A 10,021-nucleotide genomic window follows, 5' to 3' on the forward strand; every position below is an offset into this window, starting at 1 on the left:
CCATTTTCTCCTACACCCAGAGGCAAAAGAAAACCAGGGCTGAGGGAGCTGGCTGTGGCCCCCATCCCACCTCCCCATATCTGCCATCGGTGTGTTGAGACATCGCTGCCTACGAAGAGGGTGCAACGGGATATTTAGTCTTCATTAGTCACCTCACCCTCCCTATCTGTCATCTGCAAGTGCCCCGGCTTGAACCGCAGGTTTGTAGGCAGGCTGGCTCATACCCACACAGCTGTCCCAGAGCCTGCCTTGGTACCACGGTGCACATTTTTGGCAACCTGGGTATGCTGGGAGGTTGGCAGATGCCAAAGGCATCCACAGATTCGATGCCTTAAATTGCCCTTTCTTTTTTAAAGGCGGTGGCTGGGAGGTGGGTTAGAGCTCAGGAGTAAGCCTGCCTGCTATAAGTCTCCTCTCCAGACTATGGGAACCGGCAGCAAACTATTCCAGGTCTCGGCCTTGAGCAGCCTGCAGTTCATTAACAATCTAAGAGGAGAGGAAGCTGCAAGCTTCGGAGGAGAGATGTCAGTTCATAAAACCCTCAAGTGATGGGAAGCTCCAGTTTTTTCTGAAGGCCCGAAAGCAGCACGGCCGCTGAATAATGGATGAGGCTGCCAAGAAGTTGGCAAACACCGGGTGGAACGAGTTAATCCACAGATCCGCTTGGATGCCAGCACTCCTTCAGCGTCAACGTGATTAACCAGTTTCACTACTCAGAGCGTTTCCGGGAGGACCGGGAGCTACTGGAGCACACGAAAGAAAGGAAGGAGAAGCTGTTGAGCCCCTTCTCCCCCATGGCGTGGCAGGGCTGGGGTGACACCTGCATGGTGAAGAGGCAACCATGAGCAAAAGCAAGCATAGTGTGGAAGCAAGGGCATTTCAGGCTGTGACCTGAAGGCCTTGGTTGAGAAAAAACCCATGTACAACTTCAAACAAGGTTAAAAGCTATAGCTTGTCCTCACATGGTGACGCATACCCCTTCGCAAACCATTAATAAGGTCCACAATGGAAACAGAAGTTGGGATGCTTTGGTACTGCATTTAAGAGTGTAACTTCATACCGAGAGGGAAATGCAGAAGATAATTTCTTTATTAAGTATCAGCCAAACAGGTAAGGCAGGAGCTGAGATCCTGAGATTGCAGCTGCAAGGCTGCAGACAGCATTATTTAAGGGAGAACACATCACTACCCTGGTTTGAAATATTCCCATCCCTCCCTAAAGAGAGCCAGAAAGCTGAAGCAAACACAGCCAGAAGCAGGTCTGAGGCAATAAGGTGCCTTTGGAGCTGCAGGAGACTGGCGGAGCAGCCCAGGACCAGCGCCAGCGCTGGGGCAGCAGCATCCCAGCCCAGCCGACGGTGACCCTGGCTCACACCCGCCACATACTCAAGATGCTTGAAGACAAGGGCTGGAGGACTTTGAATTCATTAACTAGTCCAAGGTTGTAAGATGAGCCAGAGCGAGATCCAGGGACAGCTCGTTGGCAGCGATTCAACGCCTTCCACAACGCAGCACTGGACGCCAGCGACTTTCACGTCGGCCCTTGCTGAGCTTGGCTCATCTTCCAGCTAGCAGGTGCTGGGGAAGTTTGTCCTGTACCTTTGTATCAGGCAGCAAGAAGAAACCGAGTACACCAGCAGTGTCTGCCCTGCTGTTGCCCCCCTTAAAATGCTCTTCTTTTCAGTGCCGACATGAAAACCAGTCCAGTGCAGGTCATTGCAGCAGAAACAACCCTTTAGATTGAAAATATGAGGATCTACGTGACATAAAGGATGTGATTCAAACATTTAAGCACGATACAATTTGAACACTTAAGTAGACAGGCTTGCTTTAGAGGGAAAGATAGAACTAAATCACTGCTTTTCTTGCAAAAGCTTCCTGCTCTACGGTGAGAGACGGGCACTGGGTTGGGTTACAGTTAGGGCAGCAGATTGAAAGCTACAAGTACGTGATAGGAAATGCCTCCCGAAGAGCTGGGTCGGTTCCAGACTAATCCAGCCCCTGTGGGGAAAGGGCGTTCTGGCAGATGTTAAGCTAATGGGATAACTGCGAGAGCGCACCTCGCTCCGCTGACGGGCGGCAGCTGGAAGTTAGCAGCCATGGGGTTAGTGCCTGCTCCTCAACAGCCCCTTATTTTCAAAAGGAAAATGTATAAAAAGCTCCTCAGGGCAGAAACAGCAAATACTAACAGCACGAGGGCTACGCAATCCCACGTTCCACGCACGCAAAGTGCAAAGTCTCCTTCTGAGAAAGTATGCCAAGCAAACGTTACTTCCAAGTCGGGAGCTGTCATCACCAGGCGCCGGGACTGGTGTCAGTTCCACCTTGCAGCCTTACCCCAGCGCCGCAAACCCGTGTAACTCCCGCCCTTCATGTAACGAGTTTGTTCTTCGAATACCAGCTTCAAATTAATGCCAGAGGTATTTTGGGGCTGGCGTCAGCCCTGGACGCTTTCCTCCACTCGTCTCCATCCCCAGCAGCGATGAACCAGGCGGGTGCTGGAGGCTGGCCGCCTGCCCTTTTCCCCACGATGTAACTTCCTCTGATGGACCCGCACGGCCTCAGGGACAAGCATCGCTGCAGCTCAAGCACGCGAAGAGCAATATAGTCTTCTCAGCTAGTCCTAGTTAAGCCTGGGATCACACTTCCCTTGGTACCGAGCTCTGCCAGCCAGCCCACCCTGCCCGTCCTGCTCTCCTGTAAGCGCAGAGGCTGAGGGCCAGCGTGGGACAGCCAACGCAGCATCCTGAGGTCTTTCACCTCCACCCCAAAACACGAATTAAGAGGGAGGACACCCCCATAACACAGCCAAGCAACCGTCAGCATGCAACGCAGCGTTTTGCCACAGCTTTCCACACATTTTCATCTCCTGTGATGATGAGAGAGAAAACCTCTCCTCCCCTCCCGCTCCATCAGGAAGAACCTTTGGGATGACGCCGGCGCCTGGCCCAGGCTGTGTTACCCCCATTACATTTCAAACAAGGAATCCATTCTAGGCACAGACACAGAAACAAGTTCAGGAGTTCAGCTTGTTACCGACACCTCTGCTTCCTTCTATTATTTTTTTAAACCTCTGAGTGAGTTTTCACAGAGTCTGAAGGGCAATGGGGGCACAAGGGGTACCTATGCTGAGCCAGGGGCTGCTGGTGGTTCCCCCTCAAGGGTGTGCTCATCTGAATACTCCTATGGAAAAGGAAACACTATGGAAAAATAAGTGTTTCAAGTGTTACCAATTTTCAAGCATATCAATTTCCATCTCTCACAAAACAGACACCCATTAGATCCCGCTGAAGTATTTTTTTCTAACTAACACTGCCCTGGAAGATGCAACTAAAGAAACCAGTAACAGAGGAGCAAAGTGCATCCTCTGGAAGGCAAAAACATTTCTCTTGAGGTGAAGCAAGGGCCTGAGCCTGTTAAACCGCTGTGAGACACTGAGGCTGGAGAACTCAGCAGATGACTCACATCTGTACTTTTTTTTTTTCCCCTTCTCTCTTTTTTAAGGAGGCCAGAGATACCTGTTCTTAAGCAAGAGAAGAGCGACTTCCTGGACAATACGCCACATACCCGATTTACTGCCTATAAAAAGCCGCCTTTCACACAAGCTCCCGGCGCTTGACGGGGACGCACCCCTCGCTGCTGAGCGCCACAGGGCCCTGACTCACCCGCTTCACCCCTTCAGAACTGATGGCAGGGCTAAAATTACACTGCTCTTCGCGGTGCTCCAAATTTTGAAAGGGGGATGGATTGCGGCGCTTAAGTCATCCACCTCGGCCTGAAGTCCTGAAAGTGTCTGCTTAGGCATAATTCTTAAACTAAGACACTCGGGCAGTGTCGGTGCCGGGGTCGCGCTTAGGATGTCGGAAGAGGATTGGAGTTAATAAGCGGAGATGCCACTAACTCCCCAACAGGCCTTGAAAGCTGACGCTACCCCTCCAAGGCGAGGGGAAAGCTTTTTTTTTTTTCCCCTCTCCAGAAAGCGCCAAAGCTGAGGTGATTTCAGATTCCACACACTGAGCCCTTCGGGCTGGACAGATACCAGCAACAAATCCAAGACAAAAAGCAGAACCGTGCGTTAGCGGGAAGTCTGAGTCACGGTGCCCACACCAAGGCTGCTTCCACGTTCCAGAGCGAGCTCTCCGCTCCCGGTGGTCGCTTCTCCCGTTCCCAGCTCCCAGCAACAAGGGAAATAACGCTCAGGTCCACCAGCAAAGCCACTGGCTACCACAGGTCTTGTGGGCAGCTGTTTCGACAACGCAACTGATCTTTTTCTTTTTTTTTTGTGGAGCAAGAGACATGCCTTTGGGAGGACTATCGTATTGGCAGGGTTAATTTCCAATTAGGATTGGCAGGCACACTTTTTCCAAACCCTGTCCATGAGGACTGCGGCCCTGTGACCGGGGAAATTAAGCCCTGCTGAAGCGTGAGTCATGGCATGATTCGGGAAGGGTGCTCTCAGGAGTCATGCTAACTGCGGCGGTGACAAAAGGTCTGATTTAAAGCGATAAGTACTGACATTTTGAAAAATTACTAACTCTACAATGGAAGAGACATGAGTTTACTCTTCTGGAGCCTTGTCTCCAAACTCCGAGTAGTTTAATTAAGTCGGAGTAAATTCATTTACACAGCCACACCCTTAACTGACATTCAGGTAGACAGAGCCTAACCTAAATAACCTGGAATAAACAGGCTTTGCGGAGGACTGCAGCTGCAGCGGGCCCACCGCCCCTACACCCAGGTACTCCCACCTGGCTGAATATCATCTCCTGGTGACTCCTAAAAGCTTTCCAACTGGAAGATGGCTCCAAGCAGCTGGAGCCTGGCTTCACACCTGCAGTTCCAGGTGCTGGGAGCTACCTCAAAGCCCCTGCCCGAGCAGCCTGACAGCCCCGCTCAGGCTGGGATCTGTGGATGGCTCCTGCACCATCACTGCCTCTCCCAGGGCCCACAGGACTGCAGCTGTTGCAGTAACCATAGCCCACTGCACGCGCCCCAGCCTGCGGCTCGGGCCCCGGCCCCCCACACAGTCCCTGCTGCACCTGCCCAAGTCCTTTTATCGGCTCACTTGTGCCCTATTCAGGCACCAAAATCGTCCCGGTTTCACATCTGTCGCTCCACAAGCGCCCCTATTCACTCATCAACCCTTTTGTCCATCGCTGCATTTTCTACACTGGCCTAACATCTCCCCTTTCTGACCAAGTCATTTCTTCCCGTGAATCACGGCACCGTCCTGCTCAGCCACACTCCCTCCGTGCCCTCCCACGGAGCTGGTCACCTTCCCATGTTCCGTGGGGCTGGTGCCGAGGCAATATAAGCCTGACACTAAAGTTTGCTAAAGATCGTTAACTGCAAGCGGGAGTATTAAAGAAGTATCATCCTTTCCACTTATAAAAATAGTCGCTAATCTAAGTCTCAAAGGAATTACAGACAGGCTTTCAAAACTGCAAGACACAGAACAGAGACCTCTTTATGTCAGCAGAACGCTCTACTCCAGCGCCGTATTGCCCCTTTCTGTTTCTCTCATGATTAAATATAAGTAACATACCAGGAGAGCTCCGCTGTGTAATTGCTTTATTTTCTGCTTATTAGTTCTTTACCAACACTACAGCCATATTGAGAACACAAAATTCCTGTTTACTTTAGTCAGGGAGATCACAGTCTACAAACTCATTCACTTATCAGACACGATTAACGCCATTCAAAACTTACTCCATAAATTCACATGAACACAAATTGATGCACTTAAACTCCAGATTAGTTTTTAAAATCATAGGATTTCTTACAGATTGCCACTTTATCCTACAGGCTGTGTTCACTGCCTGATAGCCACTAGTTCGTGGTGAGGTTCAGCTACAACCTATAAAGGATACCTTGAAAGTGAAACCTTTGTATTTTGTTCAGTAGCAATGGCCATTTATTTTTGACGTCTCTGCCACACGTTTCAGTAACTTTTTTCTCCCCCTCCCCCCCCCCCCAAAAAAAAGACATAAAAAAATTCAGAAGCATAATCAGTTTCCTTTCACCTACAAAACAGAATAACAAAATTACTAAGGAAATACAAAATTGTGGATTCAACTTAATGCAAAGTCTAGCAAAGAAGTCTGCCCCAGCATTCGAAAACACAGTAAATCAACTTAGACGAAAAACAAAGTTATTGAAGTTTTCATGTTGACTGAGAATAGATTCAAGAAAGTTCAAGAACCATTAATAGAGCTTCAAGTTTTCCAGTTTAGGCATTTACTTTGTGCTTGGCTATTTTATTTATGCTCCAGAAGAAAACAGTAACCATATTCTTGTATTTTTAGTCTTTATACCACCACACTGTGTGTTAAGTTACATCAACAGGAAAAAAAAAAGGCAACTAGAAAATAGAGCAATGATATTCCAGTGGCAAAAAGCCTTGAGTGGGGGGGAAAAAAAAAAAAAGCTCCTCTTCTCTTCTTTAGAGTTGGGATTTAAGTTATTCTACATTAAGCTTTTGCAGACTTTCTAACTTAGGAAGGCCTGTCATCAATCAATGCTCTATCTTCTAGCAGCAAGAACCCATTCAGTCCCATTTGCAACCCACATCAAAATAAGACTCTCAGAACCATATTCTAAAGGAACTTTAGTGGTGCAAAGCATTCAATTTCAGAAGTTAATTCAGTATTTTTAGCTTCCCATACATCTTTGGTAAGAGCTCCATGTACAACGTACTTAGCATGCAGAGTCAACACTGCAGAAATGTAGTGTAATGCCCCCAATTTAATGTAAAACGTATATCCTTGGGAAAAAAAAAAGCAAAGAAAAAAGCCATTTTCTTCTGGTTTTGTAGCATACATTCCTAGAATTCCCCAATCGAGTTTAACTCCTTGAGGAAATCTGAAGTTAATCCTTAAGGCTGAATCAGAACCAGCTGCTTTAACATTTCTTTGCACCCAGCATTAATACTTGATTGTGGTTTTACACTAATACTTCTGCTGGGTGGGTTGGGGTTTTTTTTTGCCCGTCACATTTGCAAACTGTGATATGGCAAATGAGCTGCTTGCCCTTTAAGAACTAATTATGGAAGTTTACATTCATAGTCGTATTCTCTCTCTCTCTCCTCCCCGCTCTCATTAGTAGTTACTCAATGGGCTTCAGACATCCAACATAGTTCCCTTCCTACAGGACTACAGCAACAACCGGCTACCGAGACAGATGGCGAAGACTGCGACTGCTTGCATGAGTTCAGTCGAGTCTTGGAAAACTAAAACCAATGAGCAATTTCCTCAAAACAGCTATTACTCAGGTGCCAGAATTACCGAGCTCAGTTAAAGCTTACCACGGAACTTACCCCTTCAGAAGTCTACAAAATGGAAAAGAAAACAAAAAAAAGAGTTTTCTTTCTCCACTACATGCATGTCAGAAAGAATCAGAAATCCTTTTAAGACTTAGATGCCTTCAACTGCCTTGAGATGAAAGCAATTTGTCTCGATCACAAGACAGGCAAGTCGGTGCTAGATTTTTTTGCCTAAACATCTGTGATTAAAAGTAAAACTTGTTGCAATGCTCACACCTTATTGCTGCATTTTCTGGAAGGAACCTATCTCGCATTGAATCGGAGACTGACCCGAGTAGTAAAAACTGCAGCTAAACGTCATTTAAGTTCGCAATGCAAGACAAAAACTGAACAGCGTCTACCCTGGAACTATTACATCATTCATGTCTTATTCGCTATATGGTTCCTATGTAGTATGGGGAACTTATTTGCATCCCTTCTCATGCATGATGTATGGTTCAGAACTTCACAGCTGACATTTCAAAGCAGTTCTTACATTACCTAGTTAACATTATGCCCGATATGCACTTTGAACATGTTACAATGGTATTCTCGCTATCTGCCACTGCAGGCAAGAATTCGTTTCATTATTAGTCTGAGATATGAAGACAGACTGAGAGTCACTATTTAGTTACAGATTAACAGAACTTTAAAAAAAAAAGTCCTTAATATAAAAAGACAGACTGCAGTTTGATTTTAAGCAATAATTTTCAGTTTACTAGATGAAGTAGATCTATCAACATATTTTCTGCATGAATGCAAAAAAGTAGCAATCTACAGCAAGTAATAGAAGGAAAAAAAATATATATAATCGAAAAAGTAGAACCAGAAAGCATACACTGAAAATGGTACCCCTCCCCCAACCATCCCCCCGAATAATCAAACCATCTTAAGGGCTATCAAGAGGGGAAAAAAAACCCCAACAACAGAAAAAAAAAAGTTACTTAGCAAGTCTACAATGTGTCTTTCCCCTGTTTGCTGGAAGTCTGCCATAGCATCTAGGGCTTGTGTTCGTGTCACATTCGGAGATTAGAGCATCCTAACGCCAAGCAAGAAGAGTTAAAACAGGAATCCAGTCAAGTGCGCAGAAGGAAAGGGTGGTAACTGGAGAAAGGTGATCATAATCCTATGGATGCTTTTGTTTTACTTTTCAGTAGAGAATCATTCTTCCAGAAAGCCATGTGGGTTATTTTTTTTTCTTTAATTCTTTGTAGACTAAATAGTTATTTTCTCATTAGGATTTATAATTGGATGTTAACCATGTCAGCCCTTCATAGAGTCCGTCCCCTGTAGTGGCACAGGAGGGCTGCACGTACCAATTCCTATCCCTGATTCGGGTCAGGCCCAGTTTCTCCTGGATTTCATGGGGTTTCATGGCATCAGGCAGGTCCTGCTTGTTGGCGAAGATGAGGATGATGGCGTCCCGCATCTCCCTGTCGTTGATAATGCGGTGGAGCTCCTGGCGAGCCTCATCGATGCGGTCGCGATCGGCGCAGTCCACCACAAAGATCAACCCTTGTGTGCCCGTGTAGTAATGCCTCCAGAGGGGACGGATCTTGTCCTGGCCCCCGACATCCCACACGTTGAACTTGACGTTTTTGTAAGTAACCGTCTCCACGTTGAAGCCCACAGTGGGGATGGTGGTGACGGACTGGCCCAGCTTCAGTTTGTACAGGATGGTGGTTTTACCAGCCGCGTCCAGACCCAGCATCAGGATCCGCATCTCCTTGTTGCCGAAGATCTTGGACAGCACCTTGCCCATCTCGGCGGCATCCAAGGGGCCCGGCGCCTCCGGGGGGTGCGGGGTGTGTGCGGGGGGAGTGGGGGGCGAGCACCGACCCACCCGAGCAGCCCGCGCGGGGCGGGGGCCGGAGGGGAGCGGAGTGGGGCCGGCCCGGTGAGGCGGCGGCCGGGGCCGGGGAGGGGTGTCAGGGCAAGGGCAGGCGGGGCTCAGCGCCGGCCGCGCATGGGGCGGCTGCGGAAGGAGCGGCGAGGAGAGGCCTGGCCGTGCGGGGCGGTGCGGGAAGGGGGGGGCCGCGCCACCCTCCGCTCCTCCACCGGGCCTGAGGCGGCGGCGGCTCCGCCCGGCTCCTCGCCTTGGCTCCCGCCCCGGCGCCTCAGCTCATGGATGCCGGCTGAGGGGCGGCGGCTCCGCGTCCTGCCTGCGGAGGGACGGAGAGAGCGTGAGGCGGGGCAGGGAGAGAAGGGAAGGAAGGGAAGAAAAGAGGGAAGAGGAGCCGGCGGCCGTTACCTCAGGGCGGGCTGGGCTCGGTTAGGCTCGGCTCGGCTGGGCTTGGCTCGGCGCGGCGCCGCTCCCTCAGCCAGCGCCGCCGGAAAAGGCGCCGCGCGCGCCCGCCTCACTTCCCCTCCGCCGCCACCGCGCCTGCGCGCGGCACCCCCGCCCCGCCCCGCCCGCGCAACGCCACCGCCTGCCGCTCCCCCCTCCTCCCCGCCCGCCCGCCCCGCGCATGCGTTTGCGCGGCGGGGAGGGCGGGGCGAGGGGGCGGGGAGGGTCGCGCGCCACGCCCCCTTCCGCCCGTGGCGGTGCGCGCCGTCCCGCTTCCCGCGCGGCACCACTGGAGGGAGGAATGCGGCTGCGCGGGTGGAACCACGCCCCGTCCCGCCTGGAGGCGCGCATGCGCACAGAGAGCGGCTTGGGACGGAAGGGCGAGGGTTTTTTTCCATTGGTTGCGCCACCCTAATCCCGCCCCTCCGCAGCGCG

The 10,021-nt window shown here is 50.3% G+C and overlaps 1 protein-coding gene across 1 annotated transcript; it reads right to left on the minus strand.

Moving 5' to 3' along the window:
* Positions 1–5,553: 5,553 nt before the first annotated feature.
* On the minus strand, positions 5,554–9,707 carry ARF6 (ADP ribosylation factor 6). The gene is made up of 2 exons (XM_064461183.1): positions 9,551–9,707; positions 5,554–9,461 (listed from the first exon to the last, which is right to left on the minus strand). The coding sequence occupies exon 2, from the start codon at positions 9,059–9,061 to the stop codon at positions 8,534–8,536; it is 528 nt and encodes a 175-aa protein (XP_064317253.1). The 5' UTR covers positions 9,062–9,461; positions 9,551–9,707; the 3' UTR covers positions 5,554–8,533.
* Positions 9,708–10,021: the final 314 nt, after the last annotated feature.

Source organism: Phalacrocorax carbo, chromosome 9 (assembly GCF_963921805.1).
Source record: "Phalacrocorax carbo chromosome 9, bPhaCar2.1, whole genome shotgun sequence".
Taxonomy (NCBI): domain Eukaryota; kingdom Metazoa; phylum Chordata; class Aves; order Suliformes; family Phalacrocoracidae; genus Phalacrocorax; species Phalacrocorax carbo.